Source organism: Mustela putorius, unplaced genomic scaffold (genome assembly GCF_011764305.1).
Source record: "Mustela putorius furo isolate JIRA1106 unplaced genomic scaffold, ASM1176430v1.1 tig00000095_pilon_pilon_pilon, whole genome shotgun sequence".
Taxonomy (NCBI): domain Eukaryota; kingdom Metazoa; phylum Chordata; class Mammalia; order Carnivora; family Mustelidae; genus Mustela; species Mustela putorius.
The window spans coordinates 21635080-21659858 of NW_025421280.1; the positions used below are offsets into that span (position 1 = coordinate 21635080).

Genomic DNA, 24779 nt, shown 5'->3' on the forward strand with positions numbered 1-24779 from the left:
AACACCCAGGGTCGAGCCTCTCTGCAGGCCTCTGGGTCCCCCAGTGGCTATCATCACAGGACCCAGCAGAGGACAGGCCCAGGGAGGGAGGAGAGAGAGAGAGAATGCCTACAGGAAGCCCTTCTACCCTCCTGGGCCTGCTGAGTCCTGGGGATGGGGTGCGATGGGAACTGATGGTCAAGTCCTTCCTGACCCTGCACCAGCCCCTCAGGCCTTGACTCTCTCCACCCACAACGAGGTTGGAAATCAGAGTCAATGGGAAAGGATATCAAACCTATTTTTCTCCTAAATAAGATCACCTGTGGGGCTTATTTCATGCAAGGGGAGAAACTAAGACAGGGAGGAGAAAATGATCCATGGTGTTGACCCCCCTCCACCCTAGTGCCCATCACCGTTATTAACCAAAGAGCCAAGTGGCTGACAAGTATGGACACACTCACGTAGCTGCACACATACCCCACCTGGCCTGATGCCCTCCTTGAATGTGTGATTCGGGCTGGCTTTCCCTCTGGGAGTCCAGGAGGGTTTAGGGGAATGTGTAGCCCCACGATAGGGATGTGGGCCCCCAGGATCTCTTGTCAGGCCAATAGACAGGAAGATTGAGCTCAGTTGTTCGGGAATGACCCTGAACCCAGAAGAGAGCCAAGAGATGCTACGATCCTATCCCAGCCCCCACCCTGACTCCCAGGGCAGCTAGGACCTGGTCGCCCATGCCACAGACCAGGTGGCTGGAGTCAGGGCTTATGTTCTCCAGCGTCCTGGCTGGCCTGGCATTCTGGATCTGGGATGGGGTCTGTTGGGGGTTTGATTTGAAAAGCTCTGGCTGCATGGGGAGTAGGTTTTCCTGACATCAGAAGGAACAGTGGGGCCACCCAGGAACACGGTGAGGTGTTCTTCCAGGCCTTGACAGCCCCTTCAGTGTCACAGGTTCCAAATCTCATGGGTTCCCTCCCCATTCTGCACCTGAAATCTTGGCCTCCACCCACCTGTCATGGAGGGCCTGGGCCTGAGCTGGGGAGTGGCTGCCCACCTGGCTCCTCTCTGCAGGGTCTCCCTAGATCCTGTTCTCCTGAGCCCTGTGGAGCTCAGAACTTGTCTTTCTTTCCAGCTGTTTCCCCACCCTACAGATGGGTTAAAAATACCAAAGCTGGCACCACATCAGTAGCCTGAGCAACTATTTGGAGTGGGGTGGGCCCTCTGAGAGGTGGGTCAGCCTCATGGAAGTCTGCACGGGCTGGTGACAGCCCACTTCATACAGGGACCCACAAGCTTAGTCTGGAAGCAGGAGCCTGGGCCCCTTTCCTGGCTCTGCCTGTCTAGGGGTCCCAGGCCTCATAGCTGCAAGCTACCAGTGACTGGGGCCAAAAAGATGGGGCTCCTTAAGCTGGGAGTGCTTCAGGGTACACAGGGCCAGGGAGCACTGAGTCTCTCTAGATGCCCTCACCCCGTGGTCCCAGGGATGAGGTTCAGCCCCAGGAAAGCTCTAAGCATTAGGGGATCCCCAGAAGTCAACCGCCTGGAGTCCCTCCCTTTGGGGTGCAGGACACCTGGGGTGCCATCACCCCCCCACCCTCTGCTAGCTCCAGCTGCCCCCCAAGGCTGGGAATTTCCCAACTGCCAAAGACAAGGAAGAATTGAAAGGCCGCCCCCGCCAGTGCTGGGACAATGGGGCCTTATGCCCTCCAAATCAGAGCAGGGGTAGGAAGGCTGAAGGCAGGTGGGAGCCTAGCTCTCTGCACGCAGGAAAGAAAGTGCTGCTTGCCAGGACCCCACCCAGACCCGCTGCAAAGTAGATTCAAGGGGATCCTGGCCAGAATCCTGCAGGGCCCACCCATGGAGAGAGGCACTGGGTGCGTCTGGCAGACAATGCTGGCCACTCAATGCTCCCTCTGTACGGGGGTTCCCCTCAGGAGGTTAGGAAGGAACCATCTCCGGCGCGGCTTCCTGCTGGGCGGGCTTCACGGCCCCCGGAGCCCCGGCCCCGCCCGCTATCCGGGGCTCAGCGGGGTCCAGGCCTGACCGCCGAAGGAAGGCAGGGATCCTGAGTTGGACGAAGGATCCTGTTCTTGTCAGCCGGCCCTCAGCCATCAGTCCCGGAGGCAGCGGTAGCAGGAAAGGCCCGAGGTACTGGGGCGGCAGCGGAGGCTGGGGGGCGTTGATCTCCTTCCGATCGGGCGGCCACGGCCTCTCATCTCTTGCCAACCAAACACTTGGGGGCCCTGAGGCCGCGCGGGGACTGGCAGGTGTGCGGAGGCGGGGTCCCGGGTGCCCAGCCCCACCCTCCCACCCTCCGCCTTCCCCGCCTCCGCGGCGCCGACCCCAGCCCAGGCCGCTTTGTCCCGCCGCGGGCGCGAAGCCGTCGCTGCCCCACAAAGCTGTCTTTGTGCCCCGCGGCCTCCGCAGGACCCGCTGACGTCAGCGTCCGTGACCAGCCCGGCGGGGCCGGCCACGGACTGCGGCGCCCCCTGGCGGCCAAACGCGGTCGGAGCTCGCCTCCGAGCCCCGCCCAGCAGAGCCCTTTTCCGTAGGCTCAGCTGCCCGCTGTCGCCGCCAGCCGCAGGACAAAGTCCAGGCGCCTCGCCAGGCGCTCAGGGACCCCACCCCCAGGCACCCCCACCCACCGCGGGCCCCGCCGCCTTGTCATCTGCCATTGTCTTCTCCAGCGACATGCGTGCACTTCCCATAGCTTCATGTTGGCTTCCGCATTTCTAGGGCCCTTGTCCCAATGCACCAAGTCTGATGCCCTCCGGGGCCACTTGGCTTATGCCTACAGACACACTGATGTGTAGCCACCTGCCTGTCCCTCCCTACCCCCCAGGATTTGGGCCAGGGCAGAGACGCTGCTGAATGTCTCTGGTCCCTACTGTCCCCAACTTTGTCAACCCTGAGAAGCCCAGTCCTGAGCAGAGAACACCTCTGATTAGAAGGGAGGGGATACAAGGGACTCAGCACAGCCTTGGGGCTGGGAGGTCAGGAGTCACATTCTCCTCCTGCATCCCTCACTGGACACCTGCTGCTCCCAAGAGAGAACCCCTCGGAGGAACCGCTCTGGAAGAAATCTGTCCTGCTCTGCAGTGAGGCCTGGCAAGTGCCACTGACCCAAGGCCATGCAGGCGCTGGGAGGAGAGGGGGCATGTACAGGCCCCAGGACATAAAATGACTACCAAGTGGGAAAACTGAGGGGCCACCTACTGGGCCTGAGGAGGACGGAGCAGCCAGGGCCCTACCACAAATGAGGGTTCTGGTTCGGATCACTATCCCCTTGGCACAGCTTTGTCTGGGTCTCTAGCCCGGGGACAGAAGAGGACCGAGCAGTACTTGGCATTTTTTCTTTCTACATTTTATTATTTCAAACCAGGTGAACAATTCCATAAAACATGTGAAAAAAAGCAAGGAAGTGTTCAACGCAGAAGGACCCGGGCCTGGGGCAAGGGCATGAGGGCCGTGGCCCTCAGCAGGCAGCAGCGGTTCCTAGGTTAGCGCGCTAAAGAGCTACATTTAGGTTAATGGAGCCAGGGCCCAGGGCCACTGGGACGGGCCCTCGGTGATGTTGGCAGTTGTCTGGAACAGCCCTTGGAACCCAATTCTGTGGAGGGTAGGGCAGGAGTGCTGCCCACACAGGGAGGGGGGTAGCCAGCAGAGGGAAGGGTGTAAACACGCAGACACACTCAAGGCACGGAATCACTGGAAGGGGGCTGGGTGGGTGCTGGTCAGGATCTGACAGTTTTAAATAGTTTTTCTCTAAAAAGTTTTCTAGGTTTGCAGTTTTGTCTTTTTTTTTTTTTTTTTTCCTTTACTTTCATTTTTTTAAAAAGCTACTAGAATGAGCAGGTGGACTGTAGTCTCCGGGAATGGTGGTGTCTCACACTTCTTGTGCTTTTTCCTTTGGGGCCTCCAAGCGGCTGGAGGGCTGGGATGGGCAGGAGGCTCCCTGTAAACATCTGGACTTGGGCTGGGTCACGGGCTGGTGTTGAGCGAAGCCAGGGGTCCCAGGCTGGAGAAGTGAGTGCCCCTTCAGACACAGGCCTTGGGAGACTCAGCATGTGCTCCCCTCCCCCATCACAGAATAAGACAATGGTTAAAACCAGAACAGATGCCCGGGAAGGGGGGTACTGCGGCCATTTCCGGCACCTAGGACAAGGGCCGGCTTCAAACAGGGAGGCCTGTGGCAGCTCCTCCCACGAGTCTCTGGAACTGAGGGAGGGAACAGGGGAGCCAAGAACAAAGAAAAGGGGAAAAGCAGCCAGGGCGGGGGTACGGACAGGCAGAGAGCGTGGTCCTCTTGCCCCCATCTTCCTCAGGAACTGGGGGAAGCAGAGTCGGCGGTGGCCCTGGAGGTGGGGGACAGTCAGGGCATGGGTCGGGAGGTGGCCAGGGTGTGTCTCTCCTCCCCCCTCCCTAGACAAGGACTCTCTCCTTTTTCTCCTCCACCTGTTATGAGGGACCCAGTGGCTGCCCCAGAGCCAGTGTGTGTGTTGCTGGGTTACGTGAGGGAGGGGGATCTACAGTACTGGCAGAACCGTGCCCATCTCCCCCACGGCCAGTGAGGCCAGTGTCAGCCCAGAACCCTCAGATAGGTCTGAGGGAAAGACTGCAGGGCTGAGCACAGAGCCGGTCACACTGAGTGTCAGGTGGCTGGGCCCTCTGTTAGCCAGCCTCCTTCAGGCCAGGCCAGTGGTTTGACAGGATCAGAAGTAAGCTTTCTCCAAGGGTGGTCAGGACAGCCATTCCGTTGTCTCCCGGCGCACGGCCGGATGCTTCTGCCATCTGGGCCCCGGCCCGGCCTATCCGTGTGCCCATGCCCCTCAGGTCGTCCTACCGACCTACCACTCTACCACCATACCCCCACCACGGCCCACCCCAGCCCCCACCGCTCCCTTCTCTGGGCTCCACAGCTCTGCTCCGCTCCACCCCGGGCTCACCATCCTGCCAGGCCCCGCTGCCCCTCAGAAGAGGCCGCAGTCCTTCAGGTTGTTCTTGATGATGACGTCGGTGACGGCATCAAACACAAACTGCACGTTCTTGGTGTCGGTGGCGCACGTGAAGTGCGTGTAGATCTCCTTGGTGTCCTTGCGCTTATTCAGGTCCTCGAACTTACTCTGGATGTAGCTGGCTGCCTCGTCGTACTTGTTGGCCCCTGTGGGAGATGAGATGGTGAGGACTCGGCCACATGCAGGCAGGGCACAAGCGACAAGGTTCTGTGCACGTGGACACACAAGCACAGAACATGTGTCCCTGTGTGGAAGGGGTGATGGTGTGCGTGTGGTACATGCGGCGCCAGTGTGTGTGAAGAGGAGCTCCTGACTGTGCGCGTGTGCTGGGCGCCGGCCCGTGTGCAGGTAAGAGCCCCGGAGCGCAAGCCAGGCCCCAGCTCCTGCGCGAGTGTCCTGCAGTTACCCTTCTGTCCAGCGGGGGGCGCCGGCGCACCGCCTGGTCACCACCAGCTCCTCCCCAGAGGCCCAGTCCCCACACCTGTGTACTCGGGGAAGCAGATGGTCAGGGGGCTGTGTGTGATCTTCTCCTCAAACAGGTCCTTCTTGTTGAGGAAGAGGATGATGGACGTGTCTGTGAACCACTTGTTGTTGCAGATACTGTCAAACAGCTTCATGCTCTCATGCATGCGGTTCTGGGGGCAGGACAGCGCGGTCAGCACCGGCCCCTGCCCCCCGCCCCCACACCCTCCCAGCGGCCTCTCGGCCCCTCACCATCTCCTCGTCCTCGGCTAGCACCAGGTCATAGGCGCTCAAGGCTACACAGAAGATGATGGCAGTGACCCCCTCAAAGCAGTGGATCCACTTCTTCCGCTCAGACCGCTGGCCTCCCACATCGAACATCCTGCAGACACGGGGTCGCCTTAGCTCCAGAGAAAGCGCGTTCCCAGAGAAGATCCCCGCTTTGCAAGTTGGCTAAGGACAGACGCCCGCTCAGAGGGGGACGCTATCTTCATGGAACCTTCCTTGGCTGTGTACCTCCAGCCTGGTTCTGGGCCAGAGCCCTTGTGTTCGGGTAGGGCCGAAGCTGGTCAGCAGGGCAGCAGAGGAGCTGGGCCACTGGCACCCACACAGCCTCAGGAAACCCCAGAGCGATGCTCAGGACTCCTGGGAGAGCCCCTCCTGCCCAGCAGAGCCATCAGCAGGCCTTTGAGTGAGGGGATCCCCCCCACCCCACCCCGGCCACACTCCCATCTGTCCTCCAAAGACTTGACCTTCCACCCTGCCCACATGCAGGCTCACTTGAAGTGGAGGTCCTTGAAGGTGAAGTGCGTCTCCACGATGCCTGTGGTCTTCACACGGGTCCGTAGCACATCCTGCTGCGTGGGGATGTAGTCGCTCTGTGCAATGCGCTCCAGATCATTCAGGTAGCTAGAAATGGGGGCAGGTGGGTCAGTGGGGAACAGCATCAGGCCTCTTTACCTGGACCCTGGGCCAGCTGACCCAGGCCCCATTGCTCCCTTCCCCTCACTGTTCAGACAAAGCCCTTGCCTCTTCAACCGTTGCCTTCATCATAATCATTGCTCAGATGAGGAAAAACTGGACCAGCATCCCTTACCCCCCGCCTAGGGAATGGGCCTGCAGGAGGCGCAGCTCTGTGCCCCGCAAGCCAAGCCCTAGCCCCCAGGGCTGAGCCAGGTCTGCCTTGGACAGGATCCAGGCTGGTGAGCTGCAAACTGAGGAGGGCGGGAGGGGGCCAATGAGTCCTCTGAGGAGGGATCTGGGGTGCTAATCGGCCCAATCATGGCAGCCACTGCAGAGCAGCCCGGCGTGACCCTCAATGCAGGGCGGGATGGGTCAGGGCCTTCCAGGCTCCATGGGCTCTTTGCCCGGTGCCCAATAAAATTTGGGCTCCTCGGCGGGGGCGGGGGGGGGCACGGACACCTGTTTGGCAGGAGTCCCAGGGGCTCCTCATTACCAGCTCCCTGAGTAGTAGCAACACTGCCCCTGCTAGGCTTTGGGACTGACTCTGCTGTCTGCCTCAGTATCTTTGCTGTGCCCTGGGGACTGGGTCCTCCAAGCGGCTACCCGGTGCCGAGGTCTCACTCCTGGCGTAGGCCTGCTGGGGCCAGGGGGAAATGATCTCAGAGACGCAGGGACAGAACAGAAAAACAGGAAGGACCATGAGGGCCCATGACGCATGTGCTGTGACCTGCTTACTGCACACTGTCACCTACTGAAAAGCTCCTGCCTAGAGGCCTCCTGGGCCTCCTGGTGGGTTCTACACCAGCCTCTCCCTCCTCCCCAGCAGGACTCACCATAGGGACCCACTGCCCTGCCAGCAGCCTTGAAGGACTGCTGTGAAGAGGGACTGGAGTCCTCTGCAGCATTCCAATCCACCCCCTGCCTCTTGTCCCCCGGCCCACCCCTGGGGCCTAAACCTGCCTGGGAGAGCGGGACCTGCGTCACTGCTGAATCCCCACACCCAGACCAACGCTGGCCACACAGTGGGTGCTGAATGTCCAGGGAACGAAGAACGGCACGATGGAGCAGGAAGTGGCCTGGAAGGTGTCTTACCCTCACCTCCTTGAATGCCCCAGACACTGAGGTGGTAATGGTTGGGAGGGCCGAGCCCTGCCTGCTTTTAGGACCTATCAGCTCTTTTGGCGCTGAGCTGGGGGCATGCTGAGGTGTGACGGTCCTCACAGTGTTTGCTGCAATTCTGCAGCTCCCATGGGCGACACTCACAAGGGCATTCAGGCCACTGCAAGGAGAGGGAGTCAGTCCCTGGGACTGGGCACGCTTGGGGCTCAGGCCCAGGCAGGCCCTGCCTCCTATCCACCCAAGCCCTGGTCCAGCCTCTCTATGGGCGGGCTCAGGACTGGATGGGCAGTGGGAGGGAAAAGTGCTACAGGAGGGCGTGCTGACTTAAGCAGAGGTGGGAGGGGTCAGGTAGAGCACAGGGACAGCTGCCTCTTTGGGTGGCCTCATCCAAAAAGCCTGTGCACGTCCCCTACAGCCCCCCAGACATCAGCACTGGCCAGTAACCTGTCCTGTTTTCCATGGGTGCTCAGCCCCCAGCACCAGGCATGGCACGTGGTAGGCAGCTCAGGGAAGGAGTTCGGAGCATGATCCTGCGGGCTGGGCCTCTGGAAAACTCCCGGAACCCCCTGGATTCCCCAGCTGAGTCTTGGGCTCTAAAATGCACAGAGATCTGGCCCCACCCAGTCTCTTCCCCTTGTATCTTCCGCTCCAGCCAGTGTGAACATCTGTAGCCGGCACTGCTCCCTCCAGGACTATGCACATGCTGTGTGCCTTCGTGTGAGCTTGTCCTGTTCCTCTCCTGCCCATCTCTTGCTCAGAACTTGGCTGAGGCAGTCCCTCCTCTGGACCGACATCGACTTCCACCATGACACAGACACCATGGGTAGTCACTGCTTGGGAATCCGTCCGCTCCACTTATCCCTGGGTCCCTCCAGCCTTGCCCAAGGCTGGACACAGGTGGTAGCAAATGTTCTTTAGAATGATTATGTCTAAGGACAGATTAGCCTCAGTTGGCCCTGGGGGACAGCAGCCCTGTCTGGCCCTCCTCCTAGCTTTCAATACCACTCCTCCCACCTCAAGGCAAAAACCGCCAAGGCCTTGGTGGATAGTCACCAGCTTTCAAAAACAGGGACTGGGGGCGCCTGGGTGGCTCAGTTGGTTGGACGACTGCCTTCGGCTCAGGTCATGATCCTGGAGTCCCGGGATCGAGTCCCACATCGGGCTCCCAGCTCCATGGGGAGTCTGCTTCTCCCTCTGACCTTCTCCTCGCTCATGTTCTCTCTCACTGTCTCTCTCTCAAATAAATAAATAAAATCTTAAAAAAAAAAAAAAATCTCAAAAACAGGGACTGGCAGTGTCTTCCAGACAGTGCTCAAGCCCTCGACTCCTGCCTGTGGTCCAGAACCCCCTCACCCCACCCAGCCCCACAGGGTACTCACTAGGCCGCGGAGTCGTTGAGCTGGTACTCCCGAGAGCGGCCAAAGCAGGCCTGCACACCGTGGTCAGCCCAGAGCCTCCGGATGACCCCGGACAGATCCTCAGGGAGGACACCCTGCTCCTCAGCAGTGCAGGACAGTGCAAACAGCTGCCGGGCATCGTCCTGGGCACAGTGGGGAGGGGTCAGCCAATCACAGGAGCACATCCCACCCTACCTGGCCAAGGCAGGGAGGCTTCCAGAATGGGGCCCACACAGGCTTGGGTAGTGCCAGGTTTCCCAGGACAAGATCTGCCCTGGCGCCTTCAGGGAGGCAGGTGAGGATTGAGGGGAGGACATACCGCTCGGGAGGGGTCGGCAAAGTCAATCTGCAGATTGCCCATGGCTTTGACAATGGCCATGATGGACTGGATCGTGTTGCTGTAGACGACCGCCCGGTACTGCCGGCATTCCTCCTCTGAGTAGCCGTCCTCGTGGATGATCCTGGCAGCCAGGGGTCAGGAGTTAGGGCCCAGAGGGCACAAGGACCACACATGGCTTCGTGGGGCTACTGGGGCCTGCAGGACCTACTACAGAGAGGAGGAAACTTCCCCAAGCCCTGGGACCTGAGGGTGGATGGCTGCCTCTGAGACGGTCTTGGGGCATTACTCGGGGCAGGAGATGGGGGCAGCAGAGACTCAGAGGAAGAAGAAAAGAAGAGGGGACATCAGGGTTTGGTGGCTGCCTCTCACACAGAGCACTTACTTCATCTGCTTGACAATGGTGCTCTTCCCTGACTCCCCAGCACCTGGAACAGAGGGCACAGGCGGTCAGGGAGCAGCCCCAGCAGGGCTACACGGACAAACCACCAGTGGCCCAGCCACCCGCAGTTCTGGAGGCAGAACTCACCCTCCTCATCAGCCTCACAGGGAAATGGAGGCAGTGGGGCCTGGTGGGTGGCAAAGCTAACCAGGGTGTAGCTGGCAAGGCCATAGTGCTCCAGGCAACCCAGACCGCCTGCACCCCTGGGGGACTCACCCCAAGCCTTTGCTTCCCATAAGCTTCACTGCCCACCATGGGACACCCTGCCCCTCCAGTGCTGACTGAGCTCAGGGGCTTTGGTCAGAGACAACACCAGCCCTCAGGAGTCTCCCTGTCATTCTCATGGGGATAGGGGCAGGCAGGCTTGCCAACATGTGCCTGGGCGCAGCTGACAGGAAGGAGCCCCGCACACTTCAGCTGGGTAGTAGTGCCTCTTCTCCTCACATTCTGAACTACCAAGGGGCCTGGGCTGGGGCACAGGGTCACACTCCTGCCTCCCAGGCATGGCCTGAGTCTACCCTCGGCAGATGGAAATGGGGACGTGGGAGACACACACACAGACTCACATGCACACACCTCTGGACCGACACATATGCTTCCAAGTCTGGCAGAGGCCCATTCTGTATTCTCTTTGGCCAGTACTGAGGGATCTGCTGGTGCTCTTTCCCATGACTGTCATATGAGCCCCACAAACATACTGTTTCTGTTCCCATTTCACATACAAGGACACTGAGGCTCAGAAAAGTAGTCCTGGGTGCGCCTGGGTGGCTCAGTGGGTTAAAGCCTCTGCCTTCGGCTCGGGTCATGATCCCAGGGTCCTGGGATCGAGCCCCATATCCGGCTCTCTGCTCCGTGGAGAGCCTGTTTCCTCCTCTCTCTCTCTGCCTGCCTCTCTGCCTACTTGTGATCTCTTTCTGTCAAATAAATAAATAAAATCTTAAAAAAAAAAAAAAGAAAAGAAAGAAAGAAAAAAAAGAAAAGTAGTCCTGGCCCAAGACTGTGCAGCCGGGATTCAGGTGGGCAGGGAGACACACAGGACTGTGACTGACACCTGGCCTGCCCAGCCTTTCTCAGAATGTGGCTCAGAAAGCCTTGGGAGTATATTTTCCAAAAAAGCAGATTCCCAGGGGCGCCTGAGTGGCTCAGTGGGTTAAGCCACTGCCTTCAGCTCAGGTCATGATCTCAGGGTCCTGGGATCGAGTCCCGCATCGGGCTCTCTGCTCAGCGGGGAGCCTGCTTCCTCCTCTCTCTCTCTCTGCCTGCCTCTCTGCCTACTTGTGATCTCTCTCTGTCAAATAAATAAATAAATAAAATCTTAAAAAAAAAAAAAAAAAAGCAGATTCCCAGGTCCCATCCGAGACACACAGAGCCAGATCTTGAGGGGTGCAGCCCAGAAACCCACATTCCCCAGGGACTCTGCAGGGAAGTGTGAAGACCACGAGGGCTGCTGGCCTGCCTCCCTGGCTGGGAGATGCTGGGAGTGGGGGCAGGACTTCATCTCCTTTCTCTGTCCTAAACTCCAAGTAGAACACATCTCAGTGGGGCCAGCTTTCCCTCCCAGTGCTTGCCCAGACTGTTCCCTCTGCTCCTTCCCCATCACTGCCAGTCACACCTGCACCTGCCAGGCCCTGCCTCTTCTTGCCAACGCCAGGCATTTGCCCATGAAGTTTCCTGTGCTGGGCACACAAGTCCTATGCTCCATTTCCATGTGTCCCAACCGTCTTGAGCAATGTGGCAGGTCAGTCCCTCTGAGCAGCTCAGCGGGGCAGATAGTGGGGTCTGTGGGGAGGGTACACTCCTGCATCCCTCAGGGTGGGTCAGGACAACCTCAGAGGATGAGGGGCTAACACATACATTAACGCGAGCCGCAAGATTCCTAACAGCAAAGCCGCAAACAGCGCCCCCTATGGGCCAGATGCTACTCGACGCCTACCGCACCAACTAAATCACCTCTTCCAGCAATCCCGCCTAGCAAATGAGGAAACAGGGAGAGGCTGCGGTCACACGGTCATCATTCCCTCTGCAGATGGCCCACTTTGCTGGCCTCCTAGAACTGCCCTTGGAGCCCTGTCCTGCGGCTGGGCCACACCATCCTCTGCCCCGACTGCACCTGTCACTGGGTTCACACCCTGCTTTCCTAGGCAGATGTTGCTCAGTCTCTGCAGTGCCCTCCAGGCAGCAGGAGAGCACCCCTCCCCTGACCCGCCAAGGTCCCTGCCCACCTCCATGTACCCCACCTCCCACCCCAGATCCACATTTTACCTGGAGAAACTGAGGCACAGCTGTGGCCCTCACAGGGGCGGGACTGGGTACATCCACACCCCAGTGGCCTCCCTGAGCAGAAGGGCCTGGGCTCTCCTCACATATCCACCAGCTGCTAGGGATCACTAGGCTTCTCACTGTCCCAGTGATGCCCAACCACAGAGGCCCACCCTCCAGGGCCTGGAGGGTAGCACCGGAGGGGTGAACCACAGGGGGGCGGGTGACCTCCTGGCCACCTAGTCACTTGCTCCCACACAGGAGGAAGGAAGCACATCCTGGGGTGGAGGAAGACTCAGGAATCAGGGGTGTCAGCCAGTACTGGGGGCTTAGTGGGGAACAGAGGCCAAGGATGTGAAGTGATGGGTTAGTTCAATCATGCTGGCCCCAGACTCAGAGCAGGGGCAACCGTCCGGGCCGCAGGAGACCTGAGATTTTGGTGAGGTGTCCCCTCTTGTTTGTCCACCTGAAGCACCAACTTCCCTGCCTGGCCTTCTGACCACTCTCTTGGTCAGAAGTGCTGTGGCATTCCGTGGCCCTGCCCAAAGATAGGGATAGCAGCACGCTCTTGCTTTGCATGTGATTTTCCTAGCAGCAGCAGGCCTGGTAGGCCCAGAGGTGGGCAGCACCTGGTGACCAGGCTGGAGCCACGACACCTGCTCCCTGCCCCAGCCAATAAGGAGTCCACTTTCCTATCCCCTTTCAGCCTCAGGTTCCCTTCCTGTCTCATTTTGAGGGTTAGGAGGACATTTTCTGCCCCCATTTGACAGGTGGACAAACCAAAATCAGGGAGCCCCCATCCCTGGACTCAGAGCAGTCTCTTTGTCCTCCTAGGGGCTGTGACTCAAGCAGGAAGGAGCAAGGGGCAGGACAAGGGTGTGGTACCGGTGGCCAGGCAGGAAGCTGCAGGGAACACAGGGAGAGAAGCAGAGGCAGGGCCTGGGAGCAGAAACAATAAGCGGGGACCAGGGAGCAGGGGAGAGGTGGATGAGATGGTGGAACAGGTGGGGCTAGGTGCCCCATGAGCTGTGGGTCCCAGCCCCCCACTCCCACCCCCACCCCTGGGGCTGTATCCCATCAGGGCCTCACAGTGTTCCCCTATCCAATAAGGCAATACTGGAATGAGTTTGCTTGTACCCTGCTGATCCTGGGTACCCGGTTCCTCCCACCCAGCCCTGCACCTTCCCAAGAGGAAGGGGCTTCACTGCCTGGCCCTGTACAGCTGCCAAGGTGCCTCTGATAGAAAGTGGCAGGAGTCTCCCGCCCACAGAGGACCCCACCAGGCGCTCCCTTCTCCAGCTGGGAGAGATCAGAGGGCCCCACAGAGGCTTCCGTGTTCCCATGGGGCCATACCTCTTCTCACCAAGCAGAAACCTCTACAGCTCTCGCTCCAGGGCGCAGCTGCTGGGCCCCCCCGCCGCAGGCAGTAATTGCCATGATGTGCTGGCCACAGCGGCTGCGTTAGAACATCTGCTTCCACTCTGGGAATGCTGGGCCCCAACGGAGAGGGGAATGGATGGGGGAAGGGAGATGGCGCAAATCCACCTGCCCCAGCAAGGCCGATGGGACCTGTGGCCTGATGCCGACCTCCAGTCCCAGTGTCAAGTCATGGTTGTCTGTTGGTCAATCTTGGACCCTCTACATCCCAGACAAGGCTCTGCCCTGCTGGGAGGCCCTGACATGCTGCTCTTGTCCTCTCCGGCCTCAGTTTCCCTTCTGCAGAGGCTGCCAAGCCTCAAGTGGCCAGCTGGCCGAACTCTCACTCTCAGATCCTCTCCCAGAGGGAGGTCCAGACCTCCCACAGCGCTGGTGCCCAAGCTCATCCTTCCTGCTGTCTCCAAGGGCCTCACCCCACTCCTGCCCTTGCTCTGGTACCCCATCCATGAAACAGGACACCACCATTATCTCCTCTAAGAGGGAGGGGAGGATTTGACACAAAGCGCTTCTCATAGTGCCCAGCACACGGTGAACACTCAGATAAAAGTTATCATGATGTTTGTACTCTATGGAAGATCACAGATGTCCCCAACCCTTTCATTTCCTGCAGCCTCCAAAGACCATACTGCATAGGTCACTGTAACCACAACCTGCAAAGTGGCCTGCTGCGGCCATCTCATCGGGAGGAGAGTTTCTGAGGCTTTCAGACAAGGCACAGTGGAGGGTGAGGACCAGTGGCTCAGAAGCTGGCGTAGCACTGCTGCTCCCTGCTGGGACTCGGAGACCCTGAGATGGCAGTCAGAGCCCTCAGGCCTTTCCGGGCATCTGGCTCTGGGTTCATCACACCCCCTCCACAGGAGGCAGGACTTCTGCATAGCTGCGGAGCCTCCTTCCCACCCAGAGCCTGGCCGCAGACACTGCTCACAGACTCCTTGCGCTCAGAAAGCCAGGCAGAGGCTCCTGCGCTGGTGGGCTCCCCTCTAACACATGGGGCTGGGGAGCGCAGCCAGCTGACGTGGCAGCCTGAGGGCAGAGATTCTCATAAGCAGCAGGGCTGGGACCACAGGGTAGACTTGGGCTGCAGCCCAGCTCCAACCCACAGTACCAGGCCCGCCTCAAGGCCACCCCCCACCCGGCCCTAGTGGGGCACAGGGAGAAGGTGGGGATGAACCTTGGGAAGCCTACCCCAAAGGCAGCCTGGGCACCACCTCCCACTCTCATCCCAGGAAGGTGCCACGTCTCTGGCCCAGCCAGTGGTTCCGGGCCCCTTGGCTCTCGCCCCTCCCCTGCAGCCTCAGGGTCCCAGGCCACGCCACCGCCAGGGGGAGCCCGGCAGCCAGAGACAGTGGAGGAGGTGGGGGCTGGGCAGTGCCCGGGAGCCTTCGCTTTTGAAAAGCAGCCTAGGGTAGGGGCAGCTGGGGGAGGTGCCTGGACCCTTTTTCAATCAACTCCCTCTCGCAGGCCTGGGAGGCCCTCCGCCCGCGGAGACCCCGCACACCGGGGAACAATGGAAATGGGGGGGAGGAGGGCTCCGCCAGACAAAGGCCCTCCAAGCCCCGCCCCCGGCGTCTCTTCCTTCCTCCAGGTGGTATTCTTTGGTCCCATCACTCCCTCTGAGGCTAGGCGCTCAGTAAAGGTCTGGCACTGTGGGGGGCAGGGACATGAGTCTTGGATGGGGGCCGCGACATGCCCACCCACAAGTATGGCCTGGCCTCCCCCCCAGATGCCCCTAATAAGCCTGGAACCTCCCTCTCTCTGGTCTCTGTCACTTGGGCAGCCTCCAGTGGCGTCCAGGCCTTCATGATGCCCCCACCAGGGAAGGAAGCATCAGCAACCAGGATCCAGCCTGCTACTCCAGGGTCAGAGCTCTGTGTGTAAGGGACTGGCCTCGGGGCCTCAAGCCCTGGAGAGGGCTTGCCAGGACAGAGCTGTGTCCCCTGCCATGGAGCCTTGTCCACTGGACAGAGGGAAACTGAGGCGCTGGGTAAGGCAAGCCAACCTGGAGGGGAGAAGGCCCAAATGCTACAGGTCTCACCCTTTACAGGAGCCAAGAGATGCTGTACCGGGCCCAGGTCACGCAAGGAGCCAGGCCTTTTGACACACTCCTCTTACTGGATGCCTCTTTGTGGAAGGAATCCCTTTGCTGCTTTCCAAGAATCTGAGTGCCCCCCCCCAACTTCTTTTTGGGTTCACTGTTGTGGGCCCTGGGTGAGATGCCCAGCCCCCAGGCTTCGGGGTTCCCATATGTGAAATGTACCCCTCCAGGGAGTGTGCCAAACTCAAGGCCTGCCCTGAGCAGCCTCCCTCGGACCCTCACACTCAACTGCCCCAAGGTTCAGCCCAAGCGCACAGCGTGTCTCTGTGCCCACAAGCCATGGGCCCTTGCTGAGAATCAGGACATGACATGTCCCAGTGCTGGAACACAGAGAGGGAAAAGGACAGCCTGAGGTCACACAGTGAAGAAGGTTGGGGTGGGGGCTTTCTGGGACCCAAGGGCTTGAGTGGCCATGAAGATGCATGTTGTCTGCTTAGTGTGTGGCCTCATGGCCCAGCAGGCCCTTGAAGCATCTGTGCTAGCCATCCTAAAATCTCCCTCAGGCTCCTCAGCCCCCTCTGGCCTGGCCTGATAACACAGAGCAGAACCCCCAGGAGCCTCCGCAGGGGAAGGCAAGGCCACAGAGCTCAGATTCACAGGCTGAGGAGTTTGAGGACTAGCCTCTCACCTATCATACTGTTGCCAGTCCCCCACAGCCTCGGCTCTTAGTGGGAGCCCTCTGCAGGAAAGCTCTTCCCTTCGCCTCATCTGGACAACTCCCAGACTCAGGCGCCCCCACCCTGGACTCTGACAGCCTCTGACCCTTCCTCAGGCCTTGTCTCCGTCCTCCTGACCCTGGGGGCTAGGGGAGGAATGAGCATAGTGTTAGGAGACAAGTGAAGTACTCAGTGGCCAAACTAGGATCCGAGTCTTTCTGTGAGGGAACATGGGCTGGGAGGGACGATGGCAGCTGCATTTGGATCAAGTCACCCCGTGGCCACACAGCAGACTTTTGGCACAGAACAGGAAAAAGATTCACGAACAGACTCTTGGGTCCCCCACCTCCAGAGCAGGCAGACTGAAAGAATCTCCTAGAAGAGGAATCGAGGTCTCCGGAGACGGGTCCCCAAGCATAAGTAGAAAACACACAGACCACAGAATTTGCCTCTCATCCTGACTGACCAATTCCTGCCAGTTGGGCACAAACTCCTCACGGACAAAGGTAGTTGTGGAGGGGTGCTCCGTCATTATCTGCTCCTATCTTGGTGACTCTGTGTACTGGGTAAGTCATGTAATATCTCCGAGCCTGGTTTCCTCATCAGTGAAATGGATGTAATGGCCCTCCCAGCCTCATAGGGTTAAACACGGAGAGACACTGAAGGGACCAGTTCTATGTAAGACATGGTTTGATCAGAGACAGCTGCTGTTACCACTGAGGGTAAACTGAGGCCCAGTGATAACAGCAGCTCGTCTCCCAGTGATGGTACCCCCCAGGCCCAGCAGGTAGTAGTAGCAGAGGGGAATCCTTAGGCTGGACTAAGGGCCCCTCTGTCCACTGCCCGGCAGGGGAAACCCAGAGTGAGCTAATCCCACGGCTGCAGCTCCATTTCCGGGCATTCATCTAGGCCTGTAGCCGGCCTTCCGGCTTTGCAGGGCAATGGCCGCTCGGGAATAGAAGAGCAGTCCTCTGCTTTCCTGCTAGCCGCCCGCCCCCCCCACCCCACCCTGCCCCTGTCCCTCTCCCAGCCACCACTTCCTGTGGTCAAAGGAGGGGCCTGGAATCCTTCTCAAAGGCACCACCTTTTCTGAGCTCCTGGGCCCAGCAGTTGCTGAGGTGGGACACGGGACAGAGTTGCCTGGAATGACGCCAACCTCGTGACTACCAGCAGCGGCCCTCAGGGCTATATAGCGATGAGCCTGAGCAGGTGGGACTCACCTTCCAGATCCCCCCCACCCCATTGACAAGGCTCACACCCCCACCCCAGGACAGAGCAGAAGCAGGCCTCGAGCTTCTTCCTCTTTTGGGGACTTTTGGGCTCCTCCCCCTCCAGCTGCTTCCTCCTTTTCCTCCGGTGTGGACACCACTTCCCCGAGAGGCCCAGCCCTGCCATGCAGACTTCACTGCCCCTCCTCCCGTCCAAGGCACAGTGGATGCTGCCAATGACAACCCCCCCCACCGGCATATTTTGAAGCAGAGCAGCCTCCCACCCCAGAATCCTCCAAGCCTTCCCCACAAGCTTCTCACGGAGCTTTAGACAATCCCACCTTCGGGCTTTGTTTCCAGCTGACCTGGCACTTGCTGCCAAACCTTGGAAATGCGTGCATAAGGCCAACACCGTGACCCAACCCGACCCAGCCACTGTAGGGTGATTCCACGGAGACGCTTTCTCCCAAGCCACTAGCATGAACATCACTTAAAGCTGCAGCACTGGGGTGAGGGTGAAGATGGGGTTGGGGTTCAGTAGGAGCAAGAGCTTCAGGTCAGAGGAGGGCTGCATGGAGCTGGACAGAGGGACCCCACCCTGTGATTGTGGCTGACAGAGGGGCTGCTGAGAGCCCTGCCTGGGGTATCGGGCCACCATCAAAGAGCTTAGTCCTCTGCCTCATCAGGGCACCTTGAAATGCATCCTGAGGCAGGGCTCATGAACTGTGGTCTAGTCCGAACCCGATGACCCCTACCCCCGCAATGTGCTCTGAGATTGGGAATCCTGCCCCAGGATACTATGAAGACAGGACAGATGCTGGCCTGGGCCCTCCTTGTCCCCATCTGCCCAAGGCTGCCCCACAAAGCACAAAGCGGTTTTGGGGAGGCTCCAGGTCAGACCGTCTCATCCTCTCCTGGGGGTCTGATGGGGCAAGGCCCCGGTCCCTCAGTGGACAAAGCTTATGTGGACAAAGCATCTTCCATCCCATTCCTGCCTAAAGAATGGGTGGCTTTTAGAGACAAAGACCAAGAGATACTGCTGTGCCCACCTGTGGCCCAAGCCGCCTCTGCAGGGCTGAAGGCTTAATGACCTGCCCAGGATGGGGTCAGGCCCACCCTAACCTGCGGTCACTTGCTGAGCCATGTTTGCAGGCCTAGGACGCCAATGATGCCACCCAGTGACCCTGCAGCTCAGGCTAGGCCAGGGCCAACCCCTGATGGGCCACCCAAGCCTGAAGGGGTCCCTGACCACGCCAGACCTGGCGGACCAGGCTCCAGCTGAGCACAGTGAGTGGCTTGATACTGCTTCAGGGCCTGGCATGGAAGCCTGTGCCTCCCAGCTGCCTTGAATTCCACCTCCAGCTACGGAGGCCGCTCATTCCCTCTCTCCTTGCCACCTGCTCTGCCCCATCTGGGGTTCGCTACCCCCATCCTCCTGGGATGCCCGCAGCTGAGTGCCAGCGTCACTCCTTTGCAAAGCCACTCTGATTCACCCAGTCTCCTGGCTCAGGGTATCCCCTGAGGAATCCAATCCCACTCCTATCTACAGGTCCCTCATGATGACTGCACCAACACTAGGGGCGAGGGGCTGGGCCCAGCAGGACTGGGCAGGTTGCAAGCACAGGGGTTCAGAAATGGCTGAGACCCTTGCTCACTTCCCAGCGTGGGAGCTCCGGCGCGGCTGCTCGCGAAGACAAAGCCTCGCCCAGCCTGGGGGAGGGGTGGGAAGGAGAGACGGGAGGCCCCAAGCTACCCCGCCCCCCATTCAAGTGCTAATGAGCTCCAGCCGGGACCTCGAGGCTCCGGGGAGGACCGACCAGGAGGCTAGAGGGCGGCCTGGGTACCAGCCCACCTGGTGTCCAGGGCCCAGCCACATCCCCCTCAGGCCCCCAGGAAGGCCACTCAGTCCCCAGAGATTGGGCTTACGGTCCCCAGGACAGTCTGTCACTCCAGCTGGCACAAACTGTCTACACACCTCGGCCTCCCTATGTGCTTCAAGCAGCTGCCTGAGGGGAAGGGAGGGGGATCCCCATACTGGGGCCAGGCAGCCTGTAGGCTGGGGAGAGGCCTCCCCATTAACTCTCAACTCTCAACTCCACAGGAGCCGTTAGGGGCTCTCTCACTTGTTTTGCAACCTGCAGACTGGTGCACTGTCCCCACAACACCTGTGGCTGCAGGCAGGTGCCCCATGGGGAACAGAACGCCTACAGGATTTCACCTGTCGCTGTGTTTCTCAGAGGATGCACTAGGTGGAGCTGGGACAGAAACCCACATCTGGGTAACCCCAAGAGCTAGTCCAAAGAGGTGAGCCCTCCTCCCCCCAGGCCAGGCCTTCCAGCTTCAGTGCTCTCGCTGAGTCGGTCCCTCTGCCCCACACCTACCCTTGGCAAATGCTGCTCATTTTTCGAGGACACCCCCCCCACACACACACACATGCAAGCACACTCCATTTGGTCTCTTCCCATTACCCAGCCAACAAGGATCCTAGGCTATCCCTTCTCCAGCTAGACCAAGGGCCAAGCAACAGCCCCAGAATTACTTATCCCTGTGCTCTATAGCGTCATTTTTTCCACACATGCTTAATAGGCACCTACTGTATGCCAGGCCATTTGTTAGACACACAGACAGGACAGAGACCATAAAACTCCCTTCTTTTTCTTTTGGTAAACCTAATTGGGCCCTTGTGTGGGCAGTCCCTGGTCTGGCCAGGCTAGGAACTCCTGTGGTGTTGCTCTGGCCTCAGTCCCCAGGCTGTGGGGCAGTCCCAGCCCTGAGAGCACTCTCCTGGAGTGCGGCAGTCCCCAAACTGCCTGAGCTGAAAGGAAGCATGCCACGCCATTCTCCTAGGAACAGTGGAGGCCTGACCACATGCTCTGCCCTGTGACAGGCTCTGGACTGGTCAGCAAGAGTTCTGCACGAGGTAGGATGAAGGCTGTGTCTGACTGGGCAGGTGGGGAGTTGAGGAAGAAAGAGTCTACAGAACTTCTCTCTGGCTATCCCCCCCCATCAGTCCCTATCACTGGCCCAACACTGAGCCTTGTCACCTGCCCACAATGTCAGGTTCAGTGACCCCCATCTTACTCCTCCATCACCCACTCATCCCCAAGACTGAGTTCAGACTAGCAGCACTTCCTTCATTCAACAAACAGGTAAGAAGCATTCCGTAAGTGCCAGGCTCCCATGCTTGGCACAGAAGGCTCAGAAACGAATCGGACACAGCCTGCCCCTGTAGTTTCAGGGAAAGGCAGCAGTCACCCAGGCAAGTATGATGCTGATGACAAAAGGAGCAGCACCAAGAAGAGCCAGAGGAGGAGCATGAAGTGGCCTCCATGAAGGGGAAATGTCAAGGAAGGATCCTGGGAGGTGGTCCCAGAGAAGAGTCTTGAAGAACAATCAAGTAGGAGTGAGTTAGATGGAAAGAAGGGAAATGCAGGCCAGGCTAGGAGAGTAGATCCAAAGTCCCAGGGGCAAGAGAGAAGGGCTGTATTTATACTCTGAAGCCTGCATGGAACCCACCAGGGACAGCCTCTCCTTCCTCTGTGGGCTGCCACACAAGCCCATCCCAAATCAGAAACATCCCCCCCCACACACACACACACTCTGGCTTCCTTTCCCCTAAGTGCCCAGCCTAAGGCGCCAAATTCCACCTGGGGACTGTCAGTCAGTCAGGTTGAGCTAGGCAGCAGGGGGTGTCCCTGAGGTAGGGCTGGTATGGAAGCTCTCCCCCAACCAACCAAGCTACCAGGAAAAACACACTCACTGGTGTGCAGCGCTTCTGCCTCTGCCCCCGGTGCCCATCCGCCAGCAGGGCTACCCAGGAGGGCAAGGAGCCAGTATGCGGGTGGGGCAGCAGGCGTGGTTCTGGCTGCAAGGGAAAGCTGGCAATTGCCCAACCGAAGAGTCCCGTTGCCTGGACAGAGTTCTTCCCGCTATGTGGGACAGGCGCCCAGCACTCTGAAGCTGCCCCAGCTGGGCTCCCAGCACCTCCCTGGACCTGGATGGGAAAGGGATGGCCGGCCAGGACACTTACCCAGGCAGCCAAGGGTCCCCAACTTCAGGCAGAGGTAGGTCTCTCAGCTCCTTGAGGTACACCCTCTGCAGGGTCTTAGCTCCCATTCCCTACCCTCAACAGGAACCTCCATGAGGCCCCTGTTCTCCCCATCCTGGGCCCAGCACTCCTCTGGCCCAAACCCAGGAAGCCCATTCAACAGAGGAAGCAAAGGCCTGAGGAGCAGGATGCTGAGATGGACTCCCCAGCCTGGAAAATGTTTAGCCAGACCCTGCACCCCTGGTTGCTGCCAGCCCAGTGTGGGAGGAGTTTCCAGGCCCAAAACCTGAGCTGAGCTCCAAGGAGCAAAGCTAGTGGCATGGGGCTGGGATACAGGGGGCCATAAGCCCTCTGTACCCTGGCCCTAGGGCCCAGTGGCCCATCTCCTCAGCCGATCCGCCTGGGAAGGGGCCGGCCAGGGGCCTCGGGGTGGGCACCAGGAGACAGCGATACCGGAAGCACCCTACCCAGGCCCAGCGGCCATCAGCAACGGCCCTCCACCTTGGCGACACCCACTCACTGGGGCTGCCGCACTCGCAGTAAAGACAGGAAGAGGCAAGCGCCCAACGCAAAACAGCCCAGGAGGCTGGGCCGCCGCCCCTTCCCGCCCCTTCTCTTCCTACCCGCAGCGGCGGCGGAACGGATGCCATTTTGAAACCTCTGGGCTGTGCCCCTGAGGCCAGGCCCCCAGGGACAGTCAACAGATGGGCTCAGATGGAAGACACGCTGTCCCTTGGCCAGGCCCCCAGCAAGGAAAGCTCTGCTTTTCAGAGCCTGGGGACCCCACGGTGGCTCTAAGGCTGAGGGGCCACACCCCCCCACACATACACTGTCCAGCCTCCAGCGCTGCTCTGAGGGCATCTCTCCCCCGACCCCCGAAGCCTCCGAATCAGGCAGCCACCAGGCACCACACCCGCTCCCCAGTGGAAGGCTGGACGGTGACAACTATCAAGCCCACAGTCTTTACAAAAGTCCACCTCAGATGCCCCCCAACTCCGGCTGGCCCCCAAGTCCGCATCTAGCTGGTCTATCACTTCCCCCTCAGAGAGCCTCACAATCTGACAGCCCCCCGCCCCCGACTCCCAGAGGCCAAGTCCTTGGCTGCTGGGCCCAGAAAGGGTGCGGGAAGACCAGCACCCGTCAGCATATCTCCTCGGCCCGCCCGCCGGGACAGCAATATGTCGGCTGTCTCACCACTTCCACTTCCCCCCACCCCTCAAGCAGCCACCATCTTCCCTGGCCTCGGAGGCGCCGCAACCCAAACTCCTCCACACTCACACTCCCTCCTACTCCCCAGACGCCCCCCTCACTGGCCCAGATGGGGCTCAGAAACTGGGAAAGAGCCAGCCGGCGGAATCTCCCTGGGAAGCTGGAGGCCTGGCTCCCTCCCCCAGTGCAACCAGTGGATCCTCAGTCCAGCCCCTCAGTCTGCGCCCCCTCCTCCCATCCCGGCCGGGCCCACCCAGTGCAGGAGGGGCGGGGGGGGGGAATCTGAGGTAGGCCAAAGTGTGGGAAAGGACTTAGGGAGGAGGAGCAGCGGATTTGAGTACTGTGTGCAGAGAGGGACCAGGTGGGCCAGAAGGAGGGAGCAAGGATCTCTAAAGCTTTGGAGGTTCTGGCTGGAGTGAGGACTCATGAACAATCACAGTTTCCACTTGAGAGGTACCGTGGTGTCAGGGCGCCCAGGTGGAGGATACAGGGTTCAGAGAAGGGATGGGGCACAGAGGGGGAAGGAGGGAGTGGGTGGGAGCCTGGTGGGGGCCCCAGGAATATTCACGCCCAACAGGAACCAGGGGAGCAGGTGGGGGAAACAGGTGGTGCCGGAGGGTGGGAGCCAAGTGGGGTTCTGGGACTTTGAGTCAAGTCTAGGGGGGATGGAAGGACAAGGCAGGGACTCTGAGGGTCTGTGAGGTGGTCAAAGAAGGTGGATGGTCAAGCAGGGTTCTGGGTCTCCGTGTTTGGCGTCTGCGGCCAGTTGAGGATCTAACCAAGAATCTAGGCTAGACGGATCAGAGGTCTAGGCCAACCCAGAGTTTTGAATCAGTATCTGAGTGTCCTGACCAGGTGGGGTCTGGGAGTTCAAGTCCAGGTGTGGGGGGGTCCAGGCTGAGTCCGAGAGTTCAAGGCCCTCAATCTGGAGGCCAAAGTCCTTGTCTGGGGATTCGGGCGGGGAATCGGGGGTCCCAGAGCAGGGCGCGGCCTCACCCAAAAGCAGCAACTTCACCTCCCGCGCCGCCTTCTCGCCGTCTTCCCGCAGGTTCTTGTCGATCATCTTGGAGCGCTCAGCCGCCGCCTTGTCCTCGGCACTCACGGTGCAGCCCATCCCGCCGTCCGCCGGCCCGGCCGCCGCCCGGCCCCCACACGGCCCCCGGCCCGGCTCGGCCCCGCCCGACCCACTCCGCTCCCGCCGCCGGCCCTCTACGGGTAGCTCTCGGGTCGGCAGTTCCGAGCGTCTGCGGGCGGTGCCTTCCCGGCCGCCGCGCACCGACGGCGGGGCGGGCCGAGGGTGGGGCCGAAGCAGGCCAGGCCCGGGACTGGGCCGGGGCGGGCCCTAAGGCGGGGCCATGGGAGATCCGGGGCCGGTGATTGGCTCGAGGGCGGAGCGAAGTAGAAGTTAGGCTCAGCCCAGGCTCGGGTTTGGGCTGGAGGCGGAGCCACGCCGAGGAATAGGGGCCGGAGTGGAGCCAAGCCCAGAAGGATTGGGCTCCGGGTGAGAGGCAGGCGGGGCCGGGCTCCGATTGGATGCGGAGCGTCCGGAGCTCCGCGGCCCGACGGCGGGGGCGGGCGGATCTTGTAGCCCGAGGGTGGGGATCCGGGACACCTCGCTGGCTGAGCAGAAACCAACCCTCGAGCTTAAGCAAGTTGGACCAGCAGGGTGGAGGAGGCGTGTCTTCGTCTCGTTAAATTTAATGAACCCAGTAAACTTCTTTCAGGACCTACAGAGCCCCGGAGCCTCTCTGAACGATGGCTCTCTCTGTCTTACGGCGGGTTTGGCCTCTTCTCTCTTGGATTGCAGTTAAAAAAAAGTCTACTGCCACCTCTACACCTTTGTCCAGGCTGTCTCTCTCAGCCAGGGTGCCTTCCCTTGTCACCCAAGGGTTTAATCATCTTTCACGGATCTAGGAGGCATCTTCCTACACGTAGTCATCATGGACTCCAGCCTGGGACATGGCAACCAGGTCGAGAGACAGAGAGACAGAGAGTGTAGAGGTCCACCTGACTTCCGGAAGCATAAGTGGACATGATGCTATGGTCTGTCCCCACTGGACAGTGGCTGCAACCCTATTCCTGGGCAGAGGAGTGGAGGCAGCAGCGTTTTCAGCAGAACACTGCAATCTTTCTGATCCTCTTCGGAAGAGCCCACA

At 59.9% G+C, this 24779-nt stretch overlaps 1 protein-coding gene across 1 annotated transcript; it reads right to left on the reverse strand.

The window, feature by feature from the left end:
* Positions 1-3772: 3772 nt before the first annotated feature.
* GNAI2 (G protein subunit alpha i2) lies at positions 3773-23885 on the reverse strand. The gene is made up of 9 exons (XM_004760587.3): positions 23620-23885; positions 9655-9697; positions 9252-9393; positions 8915-9075; positions 6234-6362; positions 5706-5835; positions 5473-5626; positions 4923-5137; positions 3773-4331 (listed from the first exon to the last, which is right to left on the reverse strand). The coding sequence occupies exons 1-8, from the start codon at positions 23735-23737 to the stop codon at positions 4947-4949; spliced, it is 1068 nt and encodes a 355-aa protein (XP_004760644.1). The 5' UTR covers positions 23738-23885; the 3' UTR covers positions 3773-4331; positions 4923-4946.
* Positions 23886-24779: the final 894 nt, after the last annotated feature.